General features: G+C 48.0%; 7 protein-coding genes and 1 non-coding gene across 8 annotated transcripts; 6 read left to right on the top strand and 2 right to left on the bottom strand.

Moving 5' to 3' along the window:
- Window positions 1-25: 25 nt before the first annotated feature.
- On the top strand, window positions 26-868 carry DEU56DRAFT_872113 (flavoprotein; the record flags this gene model as incomplete). Its single annotated transcript, XM_041355758.1, has 5 exons — window positions 26-148; window positions 206-319; window positions 375-503; window positions 556-727; window positions 786-868. The coding sequence occupies 5 exons, from the start codon at window positions 26-28 to the stop codon at window positions 866-868; spliced, it is 621 nt and encodes a 206-aa protein (XP_041206741.1).
- Window positions 869-2,107: 1,239 nt separating this feature from the next.
- On the top strand, window positions 2,108-3,628 carry DEU56DRAFT_872112 (terpenoid cyclases protein prenyltransferase; the record flags this gene model as incomplete). Its single annotated transcript, XM_041355757.1, has 9 exons — window positions 2,108-2,214; window positions 2,266-2,381; window positions 2,434-2,489; window positions 2,543-2,691; window positions 2,744-2,876; window positions 2,929-2,974; window positions 3,029-3,216; window positions 3,281-3,386; window positions 3,435-3,628. 9 exons carry the CDS (start codon window positions 2,108-2,110, stop codon window positions 3,626-3,628), a joined length of 1,095 nt encoding a protein of 364 aa, XP_041206740.1.
- A 464-nt stretch (window positions 3,629-4,092) lies between these two features.
- Window positions 4,093-5,266, bottom strand: DEU56DRAFT_450450 (uncharacterized protein). The gene is made up of 2 exons (XM_041346275.1): window positions 4,604-5,266; window positions 4,093-4,556 (listed from the first exon to the last, which is right to left on the bottom strand). Exons 1-2 carry the CDS (start codon window positions 5,174-5,176, stop codon window positions 4,134-4,136), a joined length of 996 nt encoding a protein of 331 aa, XP_041206739.1. The 5' UTR covers window positions 5,177-5,266; the 3' UTR covers window positions 4,093-4,133.
- A 769-nt stretch (window positions 5,267-6,035) lies between these two features.
- Window positions 6,036-6,129, top strand: DEU56DRAFT_t79. The gene has a single exon. It is a non-coding gene; the product is annotated as a tRNA-Asp (tRNA).
- Window positions 6,130-6,454: 325 nt separating this feature from the next.
- DEU56DRAFT_813257 (NADH-dependent glutamate dehydrogenase) lies at window positions 6,455-10,939 on the bottom strand. The gene is made up of 17 exons (XM_041353653.1): window positions 10,495-10,939; window positions 10,147-10,427; window positions 9,726-10,091; window positions 9,423-9,670; window positions 9,187-9,374; window positions 9,070-9,137; window positions 8,887-9,018; window positions 8,637-8,840; window positions 8,465-8,581; window positions 8,371-8,413; window positions 8,222-8,321; window positions 7,945-8,172; window positions 7,676-7,891; window positions 7,537-7,624; window positions 7,323-7,489; window positions 6,846-7,273; window positions 6,455-6,785 (listed from the first exon to the last, which is right to left on the bottom strand). The coding sequence occupies exons 1-17, from the start codon at window positions 10,693-10,695 to the stop codon at window positions 6,717-6,719; spliced, it is 3,144 nt and encodes a 1,047-aa protein (XP_041206738.1). The 5' UTR covers window positions 10,696-10,939; the 3' UTR covers window positions 6,455-6,716.
- Window positions 10,940-13,223: 2,284 nt separating this feature from the next.
- On the top strand, window positions 13,224-13,537 carry DEU56DRAFT_739930 (uncharacterized protein; the record flags this gene model as incomplete). Its single annotated transcript, XM_041348773.1, has 2 exons — window positions 13,224-13,355; window positions 13,412-13,537. 2 exons carry the CDS (start codon window positions 13,224-13,226, stop codon window positions 13,535-13,537), a joined length of 258 nt encoding a protein of 85 aa, XP_041206737.1.
- Window positions 13,538-19,154: 5,617 nt separating this feature from the next.
- DEU56DRAFT_872110 (uncharacterized protein) lies at window positions 19,155-20,311 on the top strand (the record flags this gene model as incomplete). Its single annotated transcript, XM_041355756.1, has 4 exons — window positions 19,155-19,284; window positions 19,331-19,524; window positions 19,578-19,852; window positions 20,143-20,311. 4 exons carry the CDS (start codon window positions 19,155-19,157, stop codon window positions 20,309-20,311), a joined length of 768 nt encoding a protein of 255 aa, XP_041206736.1.
- Window positions 20,312-20,670: 359 nt separating this feature from the next.
- DEU56DRAFT_450203 (uncharacterized protein) lies at window positions 20,671-22,662 on the top strand. The gene is made up of 3 exons (XM_041346274.1): window positions 20,671-20,872; window positions 20,948-21,667; window positions 21,719-22,662. The coding sequence occupies exons 1-3, from the start codon at window positions 20,777-20,779 to the stop codon at window positions 22,502-22,504; spliced, it is 1,602 nt and encodes a 533-aa protein (XP_041206735.1). The 5' UTR covers window positions 20,671-20,776; the 3' UTR covers window positions 22,505-22,662.
- Window positions 22,663-23,824: the final 1,162 nt, after the last annotated feature.

Genomic DNA, 23,824 nt, shown 5'->3' with positions numbered 1-23,824 from the left:
GCTCAGCGAATTCTACTTTGCACCGATGGTGAACAGTCAGTTTATTGCCGAAAAGGAGCGTCTCCTAGATCACCACCACGTGTTGCTGATAACGACTGGCAGCGTAGCATCTATCAAAGCTCCTCTCATTGTCGCAGAGCTTCTCCAAGTCTGTCCCTCTCGATGAGATCTTACTTCTGCTCACACTACGTGCAAATGTCACTAGTACCAGAATGTCAGAGTAGAAGTGGTCGCGACGAAAGAGTCACTTGCGTTTTACAACCGTGCGGACGTGGTCAAGGCAGGTGGACGCGTGTGGATGGATGAGGACGAGTGGTCAGTGAGTACACGCACTTTCAAGATGACCTTCTGCGTCTCAACGTCTATCATGAAAGGGGTCATACAAGATCGGAGATCCAATCCTGCATATCGAGTTGAGGAGATGGGCTGACATTGTCCTGGTTGCTCCCTGCTCGGCAAATACGCTCTCAAAAATTGCACACGGACTCTGCGACAACCTCGCAGTATGTTGCGCCGTTCATTTACATCATGCTCGATGGTAACCTTCTCTCTTAGACCTCGCTGCTTCGTGCGCTGGCACCTACGACGCCGACTTACATATTCCCAGCGATGAACACCCTTATGTACGAGCATCCGCTCACAGCAGAACATGTGCGCGTTGTGCGGGACATTGTGCGGTACCAAGTTGTTGGGCCGATTGGAAAGAATCTTGCGTGTGGGGACATCGGTATGTGCACTTTAGCTTTTTGTTTCCTGCTGTTGTAGATTACTTGGTTTTCTCGAAGGACTGGGTGCCATGACAGAATGGCGCGATATCGTGAAGATAGTGGTGGATCAAATGAAACTCATCCACAAAGAAGACAAATGATAATTCGATGACCAAAGGGGTCTGTATAAAACTATGTACGAGTATTGTCTCATCTTGGTCTAATCTAGAAGTCACTCTTTCGCCATCGTGTGCTAGGTTGAATGTGTGATGTTTTCGTGTATCAGAAGGTGAGTGTTTACTGCAGCTTCATAATTTTTGACATCTAGACATAGGATAGGAAAGTTAATGGAGTGATAGGATTTCTATCTTTTTCAAGCCTGCAATCTGTTCCAGACTTTGCTAGACAAGGAGGATTAGAGAAAGATCTTTAGCGTCCCGCGTCCCACTGGGCGCATTGACGGAACGTTGTTTCGATCGAATCTTCCATTGATCTTCTCGTCACATCTAGTTTTTCTCTCCTCGCCAATAACTTCCATTATGTTACAGTGCCGTACTCATTACTCAATCATTCCACCGCAAACGAGCCATCTTTCGTACCTCTCGCCCAATGTGCCCGATCGAACATCACAAACATGTTCATTCAAGGACCGCAAGTTGCCATTCTTTCGTAATAACAGACTCTGACTCCTAGGGTGAGGTCCATCGAATGATTGACGAAACTCGTGGTCTCTGGCGCCGCTGTTCGAACGTTTCGCTTAGTACGATACAGCTCGCAGATCTTCACAACATCCCTCTCGAAAGATGGTTAATCTTATGTGAGGAGTGCTACATGTCATTACATCGGTTGTTGCTAATCGGTTGTATAGCAACAAGGATCTTCTCGATATTTGAAGCCGCAAGAATTACGTTGATCTCTCGAAAGATCTTATGTGAGAGGAGTGATCTTCTCGATATTTGAAATCTCGGAAGTCTCAGGCCGCAAGAGCAGCACTTGCGCTAACACAGACAGGTGATCAGCACATCTATGGGGCAAGGCTGATCACCAAGTCTAGCTCAAATACGTCATATTGTTTCTCGAAAGGCGAAAATTAGTAGATCTTATGTGAGATTGGATCAAGTAATATATAGCAACAGCCTGGATATCATTCATAAGTAGTCTCAAGAGCGCAGTGGCCATGCACGCGCTCTCAAGTAGCGGGCAAGGGCAAGGGCTAATGTCTGAACACGGCCCGCCCGGGGACGGTTTTCCTGATCCGACCAGTGACCACTAGTACAATCATTCATATTGGATGCACGTACGAGTCAGCAGACACGATTCATGCTAACCACCACACTGGAACACCACACCTTTTTCTACTGATCTGACAAAGTGAGACTCTTTTACAGGAAAATCGCCAAATGCTGCCAACAATTCTGCCTCCGTTAAGCAAAGGTAGTCATGCAACGCACTGCAAAAGATGCTTGTCTGGCTTGCCATCTTCCCAAGTGGATGTTGATCCGGCCAAGTATACTTGATTTAATGCTAAATGGCAGCCATTCTAATGCGATTATCACAGACTGGCCCTATCCTTTTACTGCTTAGGCTCCCTGGATGTTTCCGGTGAACTTGAAAATAGGACTAGAGACTGGGAAAGAGAACAATGGAGGGAATGGATATGGAGCCAACAGACTCGTGAGCAAATTCTGGTATTCGAATATGTTGGAGAATTGAGCACAGTCACCAGACGGACATTATGGGACCGGCTTCCGAGCAAGCTCTTATATGACTGCAAAATACTCGGTGAGAATCGCTCTTCCTTATATATATATACATAATTGATTTCCAGTCTGAAGGCAGAGGGATATTCGGACCATGATAATCCTCAGATCATCATGACTTATACTGCCCTTCTCTCACTGTCTACATTGCGCGACAACTTTTCACGTCTTGACAGGAAGGGCCTGCTGAAATTCCTCAGGTCCTGTCAGAATACCGATGGAAGGTAAGTCCTACATCATGTCCGCCACTTTCAACTCATAAACCGAGGGTTCTAGTTTCTCTTCTGAGCCTTTAGGAGGCGACTCTGATTTACGCACAACGTTCTGTGCTTTTGCCATAAGCACCATGCTTGATGACTGGTCAGGGGTGGATGTCACAAGTGCTCTCCAGTTCATTCGTTCGTGTCGGGTAAGCGTGCGACAACGTTATATCAGGGGCTGTTCTAACAGTCGTCCCTAAGACATATGAAGGAGGCTACGGGCAATCACCGTTTGGGGAGGCTCTGGGTAGTGCGCCATGCCTTCTGACATGACAAAATCTCATCCACCTTCCTTGCCCAGGTGGCACTACGTATTGTGCATTGGCAGCACTCCGATTAGCCAACCAGCTAGACCCTCTTTCCGTTCAAGATCGGCAGAAAACCATTCGGTGGCTTGTACAAAATCAAGCATCTAATGGCGGGTTTCGTGGAAGGACCAACAAGGATGCTGACGCATGTTATTGCTTCTGGTGCGGCGCATCCCTGCATGTAAGTCCGTTGTGCCTTATCAGGTCGGTGGACAACTTGAATTATTTCCGTCCCAACGCACCAGATATTAGACGCAGGGGATTTGGTTGACAAAGCAGCAATGTCATCATTCATAGCTTCCTGCCAATTCAAGTACGGCGGGATTGCAAAGATTCCCGGCGAGCACCCTGGTACGTCGTTTTCACTTTGAAATACCTTTGCAGCAAACGTCGTCATAGATCCCTATCATACGTATCTCTCGTTGGCAGCGGTGGCGTTGCTCCCATCCAATCCGCCAGAAGGATCATCATGGGCACTTCATCCTCTGGATCCTTTACTAAATGCAACATACCAGACGTCCTCGTGGGCTAGAGCCCATATTCCAGCATCTAAAGTTGACGACGACGATGCTTTAGGTGATGCAGGCATATAAACGCGTGCTGAAGGAGTGACTTATTTATATCGAAGAAATAGGAGTCCCAGCTGGTCCAGATAGGCACTCGATTATGACATTTCACTGACTATTTTGGATACACCATCGGTTCATGTCATTCTTATTTCCCGAGAAATCTGTATCTCTAACAAAAGCAGGACCCTCCTCAACTTATTTCATTGCCGAGTGGGACTCTTGAGGTAAATGTGGAAGTGTCACAGACCACATTCACGCTGCAAGTGCGACATCTAAATGAATTATTAGGTTATATCCTAATCCACCCAAACCCTACTACTTGAATCACGGCAGAATATTCTTATAGTCACACCCGACGTTCTTCATAAAGCATATATATATCGTCTTCAGACGACACGCATAGACTACATATTGAGCCCAGATATCCGCAACTGCATAAGATATTGAAAGGAGTGAACCCCAGGTTACTACCAAATAGGTTTTACGGCAGGCGGAGGGTACATTGACCGCTGGGCGTGCCATCCATTGATCAGGGAGATGATATCATTACCCTGTGGAGAAAACAACGAGTGTTAATTCTATAAAAGTGATCCGGCAATATCGCATTCACCTGTATCACTGCCCAAATGTTGTCCTGCCGCGCATGTAAGTTTGCATTATCCTGCAACGAGACGGTGCGCTCCAAATAACGAGTCGTGAATTCGTGGCGGCGTACACTGCTATCGGCTGCTTGCCATAATGCCGGTCCTGCATGTCTAACCATGGCTTGGACGGTGTGCACATGTTCCACACGAACCATCTCGTGCAACAGAATCCCGAGACACTCGTGCATCATCGGTACTTGGATGAGGCCAACAGAGAACATGTCCGCTATGAAGCAGGAAAAATTCAATGCAGTATTCCACCGCTTGCCTTCAAGTCTTTTCCGTAGGGAGATAGCATTCGGATTGTTCTATGTGAGGGTGAGTACGCGTCAGAAGGAACTGCGATACTACGTACATGAGAACACCAGTATAATTTGAAGTGATCTAAGGCATACATTTGCAGGTGGGACACGAAGCAGCTGGAGTGCCACTCGGAGTGATGGTTCGTAAATGCATCACGTACTTCTCGAGCAAAACGCGCCGCCTGCGGTCCAAAGTCTTCCATGTTCGCTTTAGCCAAAATTTGCCAGCAGAAAAGCTTAGCAAGGTCGCATAATTGTTGAAATGTCCATGAACCCTCCACCAGGCGAGTAGGCAAACGGGGATCGGGTATCAGCATGCCATCTTTGAGGATCTCCAACCATTTCTCATTTGTATTAATGGGTGGAGGAAAGTAGCCATACTCTGCAAGTCGGAGGGTCGAAACCGAAGGGACAAATGCCGGGGCGTACGGGTCCAACTCGAATTTGGGCACCTGAATGCGACGCGACGATGGCTCACTAAGTTGGCTATTCTGGAGCGCATGGACTTCTGCTTCGTCGTCGACCAAAGTTGGACTGCTGCTGCAGGAGGATTTATTCAAGGATCGATCGGGCGTACCAGCGCTCGACTGCCAGGAGAAAGCTGCGGGTTCATAGTGTTGGTTCATTTGTAACCTGAGTATATCAAAGAAGGCTATGGCTAAAGGACGAGGGGATAAGGGATTGAGGGGCTGAGAGGATACGTTGGTTTTTTGTGATGAGTACGATTCTAATCCAATGTCAATTTATAGAACGGGCAAGGGCCATAATGATTTGCAGCTTTGGCGTTAGGACCTTGGTGGTGGACCTTCACCCACTGGGGCCCTGGATGATGACTGTCAAAGCTAAGTCAAAGCATAGTACAACGCCACTGGTATCCACAGTAAAGCGAGGGTGTAACACAAAGCCGCCCTGTGCACCAAGTACTGGACCATATCTGAAGACCAAGCCTTTTTGTTGCGTACAACCAAGGCCATGCACCGACACACTGTTAACATCGTCAGAACATTGATACTGTCAAAGAGTAACTTTACTTACTTCAATATTCTGGCTTCAGATGCTGATGCCATCCGACATATGTCGTTGATAAAGAAGCATTAAGCATGTTGCGAAATCTGGCGTTCACAGTAACAAAATCTTAGTCTCCCCTAGCCAGACCTATCGAAGGAAGATGACAATAACAAAACCTTATGAACCAGTCCACCGGGACTGGTGACCCGGGTGACCAGCGGCCCAACCAAGTTCTAAGTAGGACCAAGCACAATGTTGAAGCAATTTTTGTTGTGCAGAAGCACAGCCACGTATCGACGAAGTGGATCCGAGGAGCCAGTAACCTATACTCTCTGCTTTGGCTTCAGAAGTTCAGATGAGACAAGCATGTAGGAGGATTGAAACCAAGGAGTTCTGGCCACTGTACAAGGCAAATTGATTTCGTATCTGTTGGCTCACCATACAATACTTGGAGGTACATGTTTCCCCTCTCACATGTCTCTGGTAGTATATCGGATAGTACACCCGCCTGTCACAACCCAATTAAGAGTGCTGTGCGCGGGAAAGCGGGGTTCGATTCCCCGCCAGAGAGTTTTTGACTGTGTCTGGCAGTTCCAGTAGAACTCGACGTTGTCTTTTTAGTTGCAGTTCTGTGGATTTTGATGCAACCTTGTAAATGCTTCAAGATTCATTATCTTATGTAGTACTACGGACGGGTTCACGAGGAGGTGGCTGGAGGAGTGCAATGCCAGACGGCGTGAGATTCAGAAGGCTTCCCGGCTTCAAGGGTTTATAGATAGGCGATGTCATTGATCATCGAGTGGGATAGACAAGGATTCATCGGAGATAATCATTGATCTCGTTGTGAAGGCCCACCCACAGATCCCAATTGAGCTCTCTGCAACACATGTCTCCGATTGGATGATCAATCTTTATTGGAGACAATTTTCCAGAGGGAGTAAGTCAAGTTTCAGTTCGTCAAGGTCTAAATTAGAGGTGGAAAATCTACGTGGCATCGTCCAGGTTTATAACGTCGTGTCACGTTTGGTACATTAATATAATCCATCGTATTGAAAACGCAACTAGGCAGGAGAAAGCCCTCTTATCAGTCCTGATATGGCATTATCGGCCTCTCCCTATGTACAGTACGAAGTGATCCCAAAAGTCCCGAAACAATCGTTACCGTGCGAGATCCCGAGCGAAATGGAAGAAGTCTACACTAGAGCTGTTAACTCCGTATTTGTAGATCTGCGAGATGAAGTTGAAGATGATCAGGCAGCAAGAAAAGGAGATGCGGTCGACACTCACGTAATGTGAAGCAACCCAGCTCGAGAATAGAGCGCGCTGGTATGTTTCGGGAAGCCTTTCCAGCAGGGCGTCGAGACCGGCCTGCTCCACTAGAGTGTTGGGTATGGCACGTCTCATGACGCCCCTGCGGCTGGGCACGTCATCGAACAAGTCAGACAGTTCAAGCTCAGCCTGCAAGCTATTGAGCCTCATGGACAGCTCATCCGAAATCTGCGTTCGGGGCTTAGCGCCTTGAAGGCGGGCGTGCTCGCGCCAAATACAGTGGAACTCTGCTGCCGCGTTCTCAGAAATCTTCTCTTGAATCTCTTTGACGTATTTCTGATAGAAGTCTGAAGGCTTGCCGTCCTTGAAGATCATGAGGTCGAGGTATTCCTGGGTCGTGAGGGCGAGACCGGCAAGAACTTCAAGCGAGGAGCTCGTCACACCGCCTGAAGCAGGGTCAACATCATCTAACAGGTGATAGGAAAGTAATCTCACCCTTGTTCGCACTGGAGTCCTTGAACAAGACAACCTTGCGTTTCTCCAAGTGCAACCTTGCCTGCTGAGTGAAGAACAAGTTTGCACCCTCAACGATGTACTTGAAGTGGGGTTTGCCTTCCGTATCCGTCAAAGCAGCAACATTGGAGATGTTTACAGCTTCAGGACTGAATGATCATTAGCTCGTGTTTGAAACGTCGTGACATAAACTAACCGTCCACCGCAAGGCACAAAAAGGTCCGCCTTGAAACGGAAGTGAGCACCATTCCTGAAATCGGTACCGTCCAGGACGATTTCTCCGGCTAACAACAGCATGTAAGGATAACAACAAACATTGAGAAAGCTGAACATACAGGGAAGCCTGATGTCCTGTTCCTCGACCTTGACGAGGTACCCGTCCTTGCTCAACTTGGTCTTGTCGAAGTGAGCGACGGTCAGGCGATGTTTGGCGAGGCGGATGAGCTCCTCCCTATTGATACCTGCAGAGTCGGCAAGGACACCGCTGCCGTCGATGATAGCAACGGTCTTGTCAGAACTCAAGAGTATCTCGTTTGAACCAAGATCTCCATCTGCAAAATGTTGTGTCAAGGACGGCTGCCAAAGACTCAAGACACAGACATACCAGGACCACCGGTTTGAACTTTCGTAATGTCTTTCTCCCTCAGTCCAAGCTGCTTGTAAATGCCAAGCACATATTGACGAATGGACAACGACGTCATTCCATATGTATCATGGGGAATACCACCCAAAAGCTCAGCACTCTTGCCGGTGGTGAAAGACTTCCACCATGTCTCAGCACCACGATCACGAGCGTGCAACGCTGCCCAATCCATCATGTCTGCTGTACCCTCTACACGAGATGTCAGTCACTTCAATGACAAATCGGACACGCATCCTACCATCAGGGCCGAAGAACAGCAACTCTGGCTTGCCATACAAGTCAACCAGGCGTTCCTTAATCCCTGGAGTTTGGCCGGGGATAAGCAGGTCAATGACAGCCTAATTTCAAAATCAGTATACATCAACTGATGCACAAACGCGCACTTACATCGACGTATTTCTCGAAGCAGCGTCTGGGCGGCGCTCCAAGGCTGGGTGAAAGGTAAGACAACATGCAAAGGTGGGAAGAGATAATCACGCACGAAGGTAAGATAGTACCCTTAGCGCCTCCTTCCGGAATGTCCTTGTTCTTCAAAGACTGCGTGGCAGCTAATCCGTAGTTCTCATCGAACAACATCCTCTGGTTGATCGAGTAGTTCCTAGTTACGTAGAACTCAGCTACAGGATTTCGAAATCCAGAAAAGGCACACATACTCCTTGTTCCTCGACATGACGATACGAATACCGCCGCGGGCAACATCCCTGAAGCGGATGTGGAACCCACGGAATTCGTTTCCGATGATGATAAACATGCCGAAAGGTTTGTTTGGATATTCAATCTCGGGCAAAAATTCAGGGGCGAGACGGAACGAGAGTGCAACCTTCGTTGGTTGATAGAAGTTCGTCTTCAAAATGTGCCTACGGCAAGATCAGCTACCGATCAACCGCTCGCTTTCGAACCTACTTGTTGAAAATGAGGAAGCTCTCGAGAACTTGTAGATCCTGCTTGTTCAGGACTGTACGTCTGATTTTATCGTACAGCTCAGAGTCAGACAGGGGCTGCGTGGTTTGAAGCCGCTGGTATGAGAGTGTAGGACTGGGCGCTTCTCGTCAAAGCCACCCAATGCAAATACAACAGTAAACTCACCCAAGCTGTGATGCCTCATCCGCAGCTGGATAGTGTACCATGGCAAAGTTGACATAGAGGAGACGAATCTGTTGGAGAAATATTAATGCGACGTCTTGAGCGAAACTGGCAACGCACGATTTCAGCGTGTGCATGAATGACTTGAGCAATGCTCTCTCGCGTGAAAGTTTCCTCTCTGAAGCGCCTCTTGATATCATTGAGCACCTCAGCGTGTGAGGGGTTCGTTTCGTCCAAGATATTCTTGAGGTGGAGGTACGCAGGACCCAGGCGATTGCAGAAATGCTGAGCGAAAACCCAACCGCAGTCTAGTGAAGAATTAACTCAGTTCCTAGTCTCAAAAACGTCGGACATACAAGCATAAGTTGCCTCTTGCACGGCATGTCCAGAGTTGACGGAATCGAGGAAAAAGGGGTTGTCGGGGAGACAGTAAAGCAGAGATGCCTCTTTCATCACCTGGAATATGGAGTGCTCGATCGGTGCGGCCGTTGAATCAGGCATCGGGTTTAGGTAGAGAGAGATGATCGTGATCCCATTGGAGAATTGCTCTACATACTTGCGGGCCGAGTACAACTGGTAAAAGTGATAGAGGTTCGATAGAGCGCTGCAAATGAGTTTGAGGATATTGGCGCTGATATCACATAAATAGGTCAACATACCTGAAAAAACGGGAAGTACCGCCCATCTTGTATCCGATGACAAGACGCCTCTCACGAGTGCCTTCGACTTCAAATACTTCCATGACAGGACCATAGCGGCTCTCGACTTGCCACATGATTTTCTGGTACACTTCAAGAGTATGCGGGGTCGCTTTCTCAAGGAAAGCAGTGTCGGAGACCGTACGGATGTCGGTAAGTCCATCAGTTCGAGTTGAAGGGGGTGGTGGAGAAGGGAAGTTGCACTTGGTAATGAAATAACAGCGCAGCTGTTGAGATGCTGTTGCTGATATGGATCCGGTGGATCGGAAAGTCTCAAGGCGGTAACAATTCGACGGAGTTGGGTTATCGAGGTATAAAGAATCGATTCTGTGTCAGGTACAAAATTGGCATAGCAATTGTGAACCGCATCAGATAAACATACCTAGATTCACAGGTAGCGCCAGGACCCTCGGTAGAAGTCAGGCCCGGTAAACTGGTGTGGATGAAAGTCGCCCCATTTCCTTTCTCGTCGATCTTCTCGAGGTCGATGACGAGCTTATTGAGGTCGTGCTTAGTGTAGGCGAGCACCTTAGCACCAAAGAGCGCGATGATGTGATCAGATATTACGGAGGGTGACTCATTTTGAAAGTAGGTGTCATCGATGCCAAGCTGAGAGTAGAACCAGTTGACCTCGTTTGCGACCAGCTCGCGAGGAATAAAACCCTATTAATATGGCGCAATAGTGATGCACAGTGAGCATTGACTTTGAGAGATTGATAGATTGGAATACCTTGCCAGCGACATCAGCTTGCACCTTGGCGCGTTGCTCTTCCTTGCCTTTGAAAACTGGGGTAGTATAACCAGGCAAGTTCTTGACGCGCTGCAAGGATGCCTCGCTGCTAGCCCTTGAGCTTGCGGTAGACAGACCGTTGAGGGTCATGTTTGGGAGAACTCCTAGACTGGGATGAGGCTGGGACGGCGTCGAGGACATCGTCTAGCAGTGATTATGGATGTCTATTGAGAATCTACAAGTCGCGTCTACTTAACCAAGAATCGATTGATGTAGTGAATCGGGAGACAACAATGGTTACAATAGTGACAAGATTCAAGCTCGTATTTATACAGATTTATACGGACCATAACTCAAGTTTTGAGTACTCTGTGTACGGATCTTGCGCTTGCCAAGGTTAATCCGTTATGCCAGTCAAAATAATGACAAATAAAGAGAAAAAAATGGAAAAAATCGGGAAAAAAAACTGGTGCAATAGGTACAAAGTCTCCGATATACGTTGATGTACTTCATGCCGAGAAATTAATGTGATATACAAGGGCGAAGGTATCCGAGTCATACATGCATGGGCAAGTACTGCGCAGGTCCTTATTGTTTCAAACTCGGTTCTTCAAAGTGACCGATAGCGGACCAGGTGACTCCTCCATGACACCCTTCGGCGCGCGGCCAGGGTCACAGCCTTAACGCCCATTGTTACCCGGTAGTACCTCTCTGTCCGTCTGTTCTGAAGAGTTGTAACTGATGGCAACCACTTTAAGGATGAGCTTCATCGAGATCAATCCGCAAAATTATTTCGAATTCAATGAGCAAAAATAAGAACTGGTCGCGTCATCGAATGGGGTCAAATTCCAGGCTGGAAACTTCTTGAAGGGCTCATCCGTTGATGCCGGCGGATCTGAGCTCGTGCTCTGCAACAATAATCACCGTCTTCGAACCTGTCTGCCACGACACAACCCGTGATCTTGTACCTCTTTCAGCCGAGACCGTGATCACTGGCACTGTCCAACCTCCCTAACGCTCCTGCACATCAATATTTACGTGGAATTCAGGCATAGTGCCACCACATTCCATGTACATGTGGTCTCTGTAGGCCCTTACGGCTTGAAAACCTACTAAACTAGCGGCTCGCGCGGTCCGGTCCTTGTCTTTTAGGTCTTGCTCCTCGATTATGTACTGTACCATTCCGACATTAGCTTCGTCACACCGTCGTCTGGATCACCCCCGAACCTAATTGTTCTGATTAAAACGTTCGTTATCTCGCGTTTTATAACCCCCTTCGTAGCAACGACCCCTTGAAGAACGGGCGATGGAGGAAGTTGTCCAAGGAATCACTCCCTTTCAAGAACTAGACTTCCGAACGTCAATGTGCTACATACACTCCAAGGTACATTGTGACACATTCCTGGATTTGATGTCCTATCTGGAGATATCTTTCTACGCGGGAACGGTCGGTCACGGTCCAAGGAGATGTAAAATGACTTCGTGACACATGTCAGCTTTTCCCTGAAGGATATTGACTTTTCCTCGAACCAGCCTGGGGCTGCGTGATTATGGGCCGGTCCTATTCGACTTCAATTGGAGCTTCCATGCCGTCTTCCGAGGATGAATTTCGCCGTTTTATTCCGCGCTTGGCTTTCGGTGAGAAGCGAACAGATCAATTCATTACAACGTGTACATGTAAGTGGACATCTGTATTACCAACGAACAAATGACACCCATGTCTTGGTGTATCGCAGGACCCGCCAATAGGTACTTCTTCCTTCATTGATGGTTCAAGATGTTGCTTATACTGGCTCTCCTGCGCTGATTCCCCAAGGTTATCATGAGTAGGTATGAGTTCGTATGTCGGTGTGATGCCAAGCTAATGCCCCCTTATATCTGAGTGACCTGGCAGCGCTTGGTGGCACTTTGGGCAGCGAATGATAGTGGTCACTTGAACTCTGGTATACTCGGGAAGCGCCGACTCAGTTGGCACTTAGCTACTCTTAAATGACCTTTCAACTGGCTTTGCGATGTTCCGAAAGGTCTGAGCAGGGAGCAATAGAAAGACTTCCGCCTTGCTTGTAAAAGACACGTGAAAATGTGTATGGTACTCTGACTTCGGTAGGGTAGTTGGGTCTAATTCTGTAGCTTCCGAGACTCACGGATTTACCTAGAATAAATGTACTCAGTTTTAGCACAGATGTGAAACACGCCAACAGCTGGGGTGAAAACCACCGGTAGGACGCTGTACACTTTGTCCTTGTCTTAACCTTCTGAATGGGTGGGAGGATCAAAGTGCGTGATTCAGTTGCAGTCGAGGTCATGCAGTTCTCGCATGAGAGAACATGACATGATAGATGCCGAGCCTGAATTGAGTTGCCCTATGATACGACTTTGGAAAGCCATGAATCATCTGGAAATCCGCGGGGATCCATGCAGCCCTACCACAACAAATTCCAGAAACAGCTTTGCTGAATTCTCGTATTCAGTCAACATTACCCTCATCTAGGGGCAGCCTTTGAATCTAACAATATCAATATTAAAGGTGTTGTCGATCACGATGGCGAAGATGATGTGCCATTGTGTGGGATGATGCAACCTCATCAATCATCGGACGGTGCCGGCCGGAAAATAACCAATTTTGTCAGTTCTGCCGGTAGAACCGAGCCCAAGTACTTCGAGCCTTGTTTTGAACTTGTAGCTTTCAGTCGATTTCGAATAATAGACGCGCCTGGTACCCTGTTACCATGTTCCTCTCGCGCCTCGTAACGACTGCAAAACTATTCTCCACATCTGCCGTTGCCAATTTCCCAAAACTTAAGACGCACAGTGGTACAAAGAAACGGTGGAGGGCCCTCAGCAATGGGAAGTTTAAACGCGTACGTGGACCTTCCCGTTTCCTCGTTGATTTCGTTCAGCTCAACGACACGCGCAGGCACACGCAGCACACGTACATTTGAACGTCACCAAGAGACCCGGGCGAAAGAACGCACTCTGCCAGACGGCATATTCCAGCGGAGCGCAGACACCGACCTTGAAAAAACTCATGCCCTACGCCTAGCCCTACTTATTTCATAATAGGTCGGTACCTTGTTCCGAGCTGTGGAGCATCACGCTCATCACCTCCAGATATATTCTGTATTTCTTATATTATCGCGCATTCCTGCGATATATACATGACACTTGATGTCATATATTCGTCTGTTCTATAACCGTCCCTCGCAGTGGATGGTTGGTCCAGGCGCGCTTGCGATAACCGTTTCTGATAAAGATTCACCCCAGATATCAAATAAGCACGTTATATTCGAGAAATATTCGACAGTAAACAATCCTCGGATTTAAAAGACGGTACCGGTGGGAAGTCGCTGTAATTACTAGCGCGTCAATCGTCTGAGCTTGAACAAGAAGCCCGCTGGAGTGCGTGGTTATGCGGTCGTTCGTGCGTGTCCGAGTCATTTTTTCTCCCATGTGCCATCTCAGTTCTATTTCGAATTAGGGATGACCATCGAATATTCACCGGACTGGTCATGAAATCATCAGGGTTGAGTATACCTGGTTATGCTGCACATGCAAATCGATACAAAGCTAATGGCATCAACTGCACAATATTATAAGTATAGTGCGTTATGCATCGGAGTCTAGCCGCTGCCTCGACTATGTTCCTTCCCATGCCTACGACGTTATAGCCCAATGAGCGAGGCAGAGAGTGAGAAGGCGTGAATGAGGCGACAGATGGCCTGATCGCTTGTTTTGGAGGGAGATTGAGGGATGTGCCGGTATCGCGGAGGTGGGTGAGACATTTGTTTGCTCCGTTTGAACCTATTATATTTTTCACGACCACTGTATTGTCATCCCGGCAGAATGTAATGTGGCTAAGAAATATTCGATGAGCTGTTACCCAGGCCAGAGTCCTTGGGGCGGAAAAATGCCGATGCTCATTGAGAATTATTGAGACAGCTGGTATTACATCGCGGCTAGGCCTATGCTTGTCAGATAAACGGGCGCCACGGTTTTGTTGCATTCGAAACTGATCGCACTGGTATAGGTCCGGCAGGGACTCATCTTAGAAACATTAATGGCATCGGACTCGAGTTCCCAAAGCACTCACAGCTTTGTAGAAGTGTGCGGTGCTCGAACGTTCTGCGCACTGCCGCACGTGTGACACTGATGCATCGCAGTTTGATTCATTAATGGTGAGGTCATCCACGTTCCATATTCTACTTGCATCATGATGCTTACTCCTTTCTGTCAATCAAGGCAATGATGAAACTTTTCTCCATAACGCGCCTAGCTCACTAATAAAGGCGCTGGATGGTGGTATTTTAGTACAATCTTTTTACATCCACCAAGTCCGCAGCCCTCGCCCTCACCATTCGAGTATGACCATAGTTTTAAATGATCCTAGTTGGTGGCCGACAATCAGTTTGAATATCCATTTCAGCTACTTTGCAGGTTCGTGGAGATTCGGTCGAGTGATGCCAGTGCTATCTTGAGCTAATTATGACTCCGGGTTTGCAGCTGCGTTCTTTGCTGCGGTGATGTACGATTGGGGTGAGCCATGTAGTATTAAGAATCACCAATGAGTCCTTATGATACATCCAGCACTTTCATTCGGACACGAGGTAAGGCGATGTCATGACCGGAGCAGCCATTTCGCTGAGAATAGTTTAATAGGTTGAACTGGTCTGGGTGAGCAGAACAGACAAACAACACAATGATACAGCTAATCCATACAGAGGCAACGCTGGTCCATCATGACTGTGTTGTATCTCAGTGTGCGTGGCTTGTATTATGAGTGCAGTCGGTGAGTTGTGTTGACTTCAAACTATTATAGGTGCGCTATATGGGAATAATATACGCTATGTATGTTTTCGAGGCGAACAACTTGGCGCTGTACTAATGACTCTTCTCTCACAATCAGTATCAACATGCTAAGTATGTCTCCTCACATACACTATATTTCTTTATTCTGACCAGCGGCATACAGACAATATTCCGTCACTCTCGATATCAGATGTAGTGGGTATTTTACATGGATGACTGCCATTCCCGTCCAATTAACTAGTACTGCTATTTAGGGGTAAGTCAGATCTCCACTATGTTGGTTCAATACAATGACCGCAACAGCTGTGAGTTTTCCTGGAGTGTTTGATCCTTCCAGGCCCGTCACTAACATGTTTTTCAGGTATCCATATATTCCGCGCAACACTATGGATGGCTGTGGTCGCATGTGCCATGCTAGGCGGTGAGCTACTCAGCTACAATCATCAATGATGACTTGGCTGAAACGTGAGGCAAGTCATCATGATCGCTCGGTTACATGCCATGCATCAGCGATCCAGAAATACGCTGATATTTCTTGTTGTCATCTTCCTGGCTGTCAACATTTCCTGCGGAGTGATTATGGGAATAATCACCACGCATATCCTGGGAGGTAAGCTTTGCTTATGGATGAGACCCTAAGTACATCAGGCTCATAGGAAGAATACCAGGGGAGCTGGTCCTCTCTGGCACCTACAAATGCACCTATGAGATAGATGACCAACGTCTGTTTCTGTTCGGAATACTTTGGATACTGTACACTGTGTGGGAGGTCCTCGCATTGTGTCTTGCAGTGTGGATTGCTGTAAAACACTTCCGTCAACTCGGACCATCGACAGGACACGCCGTCAAAGACTTTTTCATGGTGTTAATCCAAACTCATGTGGTGTACTTTGCAACGTCAGTTCGTAATTTCAATTTGGCTATCCGTTCTACTGAAATTCTGCACGTGATAGCTTTGTTGGTGCCTCATGCTTCCATCTCAGTATTCTCTCTTCAAACACCCCGGTACGCCGATCTGTCACTGACATCTGTATGTGACTCATGTTCATAATTTATTTCTATAGACGTCAGATTCCACGGAAACTTTGATTCATGTTGGCCAGCTTGCCTTGATCGTGCAGTTGTTTGTTCTGGGACCACGCTTCGTCCTTAGCATTCGTGGGTATCGAGCTGAGCTCGTATCCGACGCAAGAACCGCTATGACTTCAGTTGCTTTTCAGCCTGAGGAGTACGTCCACGAGTCAACTGGCAGTGGTGTGTAGCACGCGAAACACTCCAAGTGACTACACTTGTCGGGCACTATGTCCACATAGTATAAGCATATCTTGAGCCCGGAACTGTTGTCTATCTGCGTGCTCATTGTGCAAACTTGAGCTGCGCCTGCTACGTCACATGATAGCTGCCGGGAAGCTATTTCAACTCCTCTCGCAACACTACTCTACTCCATCTCGTGCGATATGCTGCCAAGTCCCCGCATTCACCAATATTAATGTAACGCATTACACACTATAGTTTTTCTAATATCGCAGGCATATTACCGACGGTCCTGCGTCATCGTGCCGAAGCTCCAAAATATAAATTATGTTCTTACAAACATGAGCTTCAAGCATCCCATGTAGCATGGATTGACCTTGCGCTAATGACCCATCTCCACCATTAGTGTCAACTTGTTGAGTATGTCTCCTCGCATACATTGCATTCAGCGGCATAGTACAAATATAGTCACTCTCGTTGTCAGATGTTGTATTTTCATGGACGGTTGTCATTCCCGTCCAATTAACTGACACTCTTGGTAAGTCCGATTCTCCACCAATTTGTTTTTATAATGACCACAACAGCTGTGGGTGTTTTTGGAGTGTTTGATCCTCACAGGCCCCGGCGTTGGCTAGTTTTGCAGGCACTGGTATACTCTACGTAATCAATCGGATGAATGTGGTTACAACTGCTATGCTGTGCGGTGAGCTACTCAAATGCAGTACATCAGTGATATAGACTTGTCTGAAATGTGATGCAAGTGATCATGGTCGTTCGGTTATAAGTATGCCATGCATCAGTGATCTGGAAAGATGATGATCTTTGTTGTTGTCATGTTCCTGACTATCAACATTACCTGCGTAGTTATCAACGGATTAGACATGCATGTTTCAGGAGGTAAGCTTGAGTTACTACGGACGAAAGGTGCGGCTTATTGTAAGAATACTAGAGGCTCTGATTCTCTCTGGCCCTGTCAATACGCTGATAAGGGAGGTTCCCCGAGGGCTAAACTCTTAGGGCTGTGATTTTGGTACTCACCACTGTATGGGAGATCCTCGTGCTGCGGCTTGCAGTGCGGATTACTGCAAAACATATCCGTGAGCTGCAACGATGCAGAGGATTGACAGGGCGCACAGTCAGTGATTGTTTTATGGTGTTAATATAGACACGCGTGGCCAGTGTACTTTGCGAGGTAAGTTCAATTTCAAAGGTTATTTTTCCCACTGACACGAGCGCAACACGCTGCCACCCTGTCCTCGCAGCATCCTTAAATTCTTGTTCTAGTCTGACTCGAATCGTATACACCCGGCGCTATAATCCAGACATGTGATGATCCCATAGGGGATGTCGGTCTCAAAACATCGATAATGATAGCACAGTGGAGCATGTGTGGACGAGAAAGGCCAATCGAGAGTTGTGGCACCAGAGTATATCGAGACTCGAGAGCTATGTCGTTATTTTCGTGTAGAGGGTTGTATAAAATAATGCAGCGTTGAATTCAACAGACACCAAAATTCATCAAATTCGAGTCACTGTGGAAGTGGAGCAATGAGTCTTGATTTCTGACGCATTGATGACACAGGTCTGTTAGGGGCACGTACTTGAGAAGAAGCCTCCTCAGACCTTCACCACCCGAAGCATATTCATAACACATCCAACACACACCCAGTTTTATTTGTTGAGTGATGGTGGGTTCAGTCATGGGTATCTCAACAGACCCGTAATTCTGACGCCACCCGATCAGACTGAATATCAGGTACAGGGAGATGCCGCTTTCCGCCTCTCTCGCCGTTCATGGACTCTTTTCACAGCCAGGAGACAAAGTCAGATATAAGCCCATAGGCGGGGCGACGTCAAAAGTCAATGAGACCGTTGGAGAAATAGTAAACGTGAAGGGTACCGGCACGGTGAGTTCTGAAGAATCTGTTCGGCACGGTTGGTTGACAATGGGCGCAGGATGTTCTGTACACCATCAGAAATGACAATACCGGGAAAAGAACGACGTACCACGTAAGTCCTTTGAGTTGACACCAGGTGATGGCGACTGACGCGCTTTCAGGCCGGAAATATCGAGGGCAAGGTTCCGGAGTAAAAGTCAAGTTCTCTGTGCCTTGCCTGTGCATGTTCACTAGCGCCTTGAGTAGATGACAAGGGAATAGACAATTTTTTCCCACCACTCTTGCATTGCGTCCCCGATGACCCGATGATAACATTAAGAGTCCACCGAAATTGCCTCTGATCCCAGGATTCAAACATTAAAGGCCCGGAGCGCGAACTGAGACTTCGATGGAAATCTCATATTATTGGGGAAGCCATTGTATACTGCTGGAACAGAAAACTCCTAGTAGACGCCGTCGCTGCAGCGTTTGGCCAGATCATGAGGGCGGCCGCGCGCCCGCGTGTGACGATGACACCAACCAAACTCTGACAAAGAAAGCTCTTTGTAATTGCTTTGTAAGCCATAAAGCTGAATATTCCTGATCCATGTGACCAAGCGGAGAAAGTTCTTGAAGCAAGTTGACCCCTGGGAGGGTGCCTGCGCGTCGGTGGACGCGCGACCGGCTCTGAAGTCGGCCGCCACCACCATCATTAAGCGTATGATGTCCTCCAACGAACAACTTCTCGACCTCGGGACACCCTGCTCATACCCTCATTGCTCTCTCCTTGATTTCCTTGCATTCAAATGTCCACACTGTCCAGGCTCTCCTGCCTTCTGCGCAGAGCACTTTCGTCCACACTGCAATACTGCACACGCACACCTGGACCACGCGTGTAGCGCCAAACTGCCCTTTGTGCAGTGTTCCCATCGCGATTCCGCCTGGGGAGGACCCAAACGTGCGCATGGAGAGACATATCAGCCGTTTCTGCGAGGCGATGAATGCTATTGGTGGACGGCAGGGCAAGAGTGGGAGCAAGATATGCGCCAGGGGAAAGTGCGGTAAGGTCCTATTTGCGCCCATCGGGTGTGATGTGAGTTGAATATCTGTTCAGTGCAAGTAATGATACTAATGAATATCGTACAGAGATGCCACAAGGAGTTCTGCCCTCACCACCGTTTTCCACAGGATCATAGCTGCCCGTCGCTCATTTCGCATCGACCGAACACTAATTCTACCTCAAAACCTACTTCAAAGCGAACTATCAAACCGTCAGCCACTCCCAGCTCATTCTCGGCTATATCCGCAACTCTGCCCTCATCCAGGCCAGCCCCTTCATCCAAACCGGCATCAGCACCCTCTTCCAAGCTTTCTATCCCAATATCCGTCTCCGTCCCAAAATTATTTTCCAAGACAGATCGGTGAGCACGTCCGCGTTTCGCATCTCAGTATCCACTCATAACGCACCAGCTTTTCTTCTGTACCTGCTCTACCTATCCCTCTTGCACCCACGTCCGTATCGCTTTCGTCTGCAACCAAACCTCCCTCACCGATAATCTCTGCTAAACCTATGATCCGCTTTAAATTCATTTCGTCTAATTTCCCTTATTCAACGTCTTTCATCCCCCCATCTATCTTCGCATCTGCTTAATCCTACCCATCATACCATGTACCAATCCATCTAATGTCTCGCTGTATCAACATCTGTTAGTCTTATCAACAGACGCGCAAAGGAGGAGCGCTCGAGCAGACGCAAAGCCATGACAGACCGCACCAAGAGGGGTCTTCTCACAGAAGCAGAGAAGCTCAGCTTGGCACAAGAAGAGGCCGCACGCGCACAGGAGGGCAGAAAGAGGGACAAAAGGTGTCTTGTCATGTAGCTTTTCCCTCTGAATTTTGCTTTCGACGCCAAGGACTCCACATACCCATACTTATGCTACACCACACGCGGATCTACCCCACATTCGACCGACCTTGTATTTCCCAGGACCTCTCTTGGATTTCCATGACACTACTAGTCAGAACAAGATCTATGTAAGGCCAACTTTCGTGGTAAAGCCTGTTTCTTGTTACAATGTAATGGACGTTGTAGGATCTTGCTGAACACCACATGGACTCCGAGTCACGATTCATTTGAACGATATGAGACTTTCCTGCTGATGTTTTGTACCGAAACTACAGCTGATTTGAAGTGCCAACGGGTTCTCTAGTCTGGGTAGTGGGAACAAACGCGATGAGCGCTTGGCGCTTAGGGTTTGTGCAAGGTTCGCGGGGATGTTTTTTTTTTCAATGATGCGACTTTGTAAACGTCAATTTGACTGACTCGAATTGTCACGAACGAAGAAATGAAGCCCACAGCAGGATTTCTGTCTCTTGCTGAAGAAGTGCAGTTCTACATCCTGATCTTGCTGCCGTACCGGGATATCCTTCGTTGTTCATCCGTGAGTAGTACAATCTATTAATCAATTTGGTGTTACTGTTGTGTTGGGACCTATTATCTGACGATTGTCTTGTAGGTATGCAAGGCTCTTCGTCAGACGTACCTATCGTACTCCGAACTTCAGTACATTGTTGAACTCGGCGGTCAACAACTGCTCCGTGTCCCTGACACAAATCCCGACAACCACATTCCTATCTCCCAGCGCCTACAACTCCTGAGGAACAGAGCTCACGCATGGTTCAGGCTTGATGTCAACACTTGCACAACAATCTTTTTACCAGACCAATTTCGTAACAGTGGAACGTCATCAATACGGGTTGCCAATAGGCATCTCTGCCTCTGGGACATCAGTGATAACTCGGCCGCGATCTTGCCAATACTACCAGATGCCTCGCAACAGACAATCGAGCGTGATTGCTCTCCAATGTTGTTGCATTTAGATCCTGATGCACACACCTTCGACATGTTCATGGACCCAGCGCAAAACCTGATCGCTGTCGCGTATGCCGTTACTGATCATGATCCCAATTGGGGTGATGCTGAGATGTTCTGTATTGATCTCAGAGCCCTAGATGGAGGTGGTTATCACCCTCGAGCTGTTGGGCATACACTCTTTCTGTCGGAGCTGACTGGCTACGAGGAGCCCGTTATCGAGACAGACCCGGACAATGTCAAGCTCAAGGGTTTCGGCAAGCATATCGCTTTCTGGCGCACCCTGCAGGTGAATGATGCAAACGCTGATTTCCATCACCTGTGGGAGTTGCAGATTTGGGACTGGCAACACTCAACATCCAGTGTGAGTCCCGATCAGAAATGTTAAAATGCTGATAGATGACACTCGATTCAGTGCGTCCTCACCGACGACATAAACCCGGACTACGACAACGCCACTGATTTTTGTTTCCTCGGAAACGATAGATTGCTGGTTTTCAGCCACAAATTAAAACTCTATTCAATCGAGGATACGACACAGGCGCCGCAGCTGCTGGCGTGCTTCTTGTTGCCTATCTCAATGTATACAGGGTACGCAGAGTGCATCCTTCCTATGGAAGATAGCTTGCAACCACCGATGCAAGCTCAACAAAAGATGTGGACCTCAGACCCTCAACACCAACTATTTATATTATCCTTTGAATCATTCTGTTCGAGTCTCCTCTTCATCATTTCCACCACGATGTTCTTCAATCTTGACTTCTCTGAAGAGATGCCAGCAGAAATACCGTGGGATGACTGGGGCCCTTCAAATTCTCGTGCGTTGCAGAACCACAGGGAATGTCGTACTGGCGTTAGTGGAAATCGAGTGTTGCAGGCACGCCCCGTAGATGGCACGACGGATGACCATGGTCTATCGCATCCCATGGAGTATAGATTATATACGATGGACTTCAGCCCGTTAGCTATTGAGCGTCGGCAGGGTGTGGGACGAGTAGTGAAAGAGCCATCTACGATAATCATAGAAACTCCTGAGTCACTGCCACAGGTGACATTGACGACGAACCTGCCTTACGTCGAGGTTGTGTTGGACAGAACATTCAGGTATCCGTTTGGCGGGATCTGGATTGACAAGGACACAGTTTACCTTGTAGGGTCCCCCCATCTTTCAATAATGTGTGACATACTGACTCTTATTTAGTGTCATGGATATCAATCTGAACTCGAGGTTATTGAGATAACGCCAAGGGCGGTAGACTAGTACGGATTACAAGTTGGCAGTGGACTACTTACCAGATCGCGCCAATTGCAAGGAGTAGCCTCACAGGAGCGGATAAACTCTTCCTCAGGCAAGCTTAAGAGGCTGTACACACTTGGGTAAGGAAATGGATCCGTGTCTTGTAGGCTTTGTAGAGGGGGTGCCGCATTTGTTAGGGAATGAAGTTGAGAGATGGGTGTGCTAATGAAACACTACGGGAAGTTAGTTGAATGTGAGTGTGGATTTCGCGCGCGTGCGCTAGAGAGCTCTTGAGTGTGAGCGTGAGTTTGAGTCCTGCGGAGTGTTGAAATGGTTACTAGTTAGAATCCACGAAAGCTTCGCTTTCGTGTGGTGGGGAGGGTCTGGCTCTGCCAGAGAGCACTTCGGTGTGGTCTGGGAGAAGCACTCTGAGTCCGGGTTTTTTGGAGCTCGAAAAAGCCGAGTTTTTGAAGGGACCGGATGCAGAGGGGACAGACCCTCAAAGCGTGGAGCATGGCTCAAATACGAGTGGAGTGCCTCTTCGAGGCGCCCGACCCCAACCCGACCCCACACAACACGAGACATGAAAGAGTCCATCAAATTATTACGAGGGAGAGAGACAAACGTAAATACGTGCGCTAACTTGAACAAGAACGAATGTGCGTGCTAAAGGCAGAACTGCGTTAAGAGGCGTGACGGCGGTGATATTCGTGCATGGAATGGCCAGCAAGAACTCACCGGTCTACTGATGCGCCCGGCCGCCCACCACTAGCCCTAATACTTGCATCCTCGGTACATGTAGTCGAAGTTCGTCCAGGGAATATGAAAGGATGAGCGACGTACATTGTGCGAGTCTCGCGTAATCCACTCATAACGCACCAACTTTTCTTCTGCACCTGCTCTACCTATCCCTCTTGCACCCACGTCCGTATCGCTTTCGTCTGCAACCAAACCTCCCTCACCGATAATCTCTGCCAAACCTGTGATCCGCTTTAAATTAATCTCGTCTAATTTCCCCGATTCGACGTCTTTCATCCCCCCATCCATCTTCGCATCTGCTTAATCCTACCATGTACCAACCCATCTAATGTCTCGCCGTATCAACATCTATCAGTCTTGTCAACAGACGCACAAAGGAGGAGCGCTCGAGCAGACACAAAGCCATGACAGACCGTGCCAAGAGAGGTCTTCTCACAGAAGCAGAGAAGCTCATCTTGGCACAAGATGAGGCCGCACGCGCACAGGAGGGCAGAAAGAGGGACAAAAAGTGTCTTGTCATGTAGC

The sequence above is a fragment of the Suillus clintonianus genome (assembly GCF_016758775.1).
Source record: "Suillus clintonianus strain FC179 chromosome Unknown DEU56scaffold_53, whole genome shotgun sequence".
NCBI lineage: Eukaryota > Fungi > Basidiomycota > Agaricomycetes > Boletales > Suillaceae > Suillus > Suillus clintonianus.
Note: the sequence above shows the minus strand (reverse complement) of the source record. Positions and strands in the feature narration are given on the sequence as shown.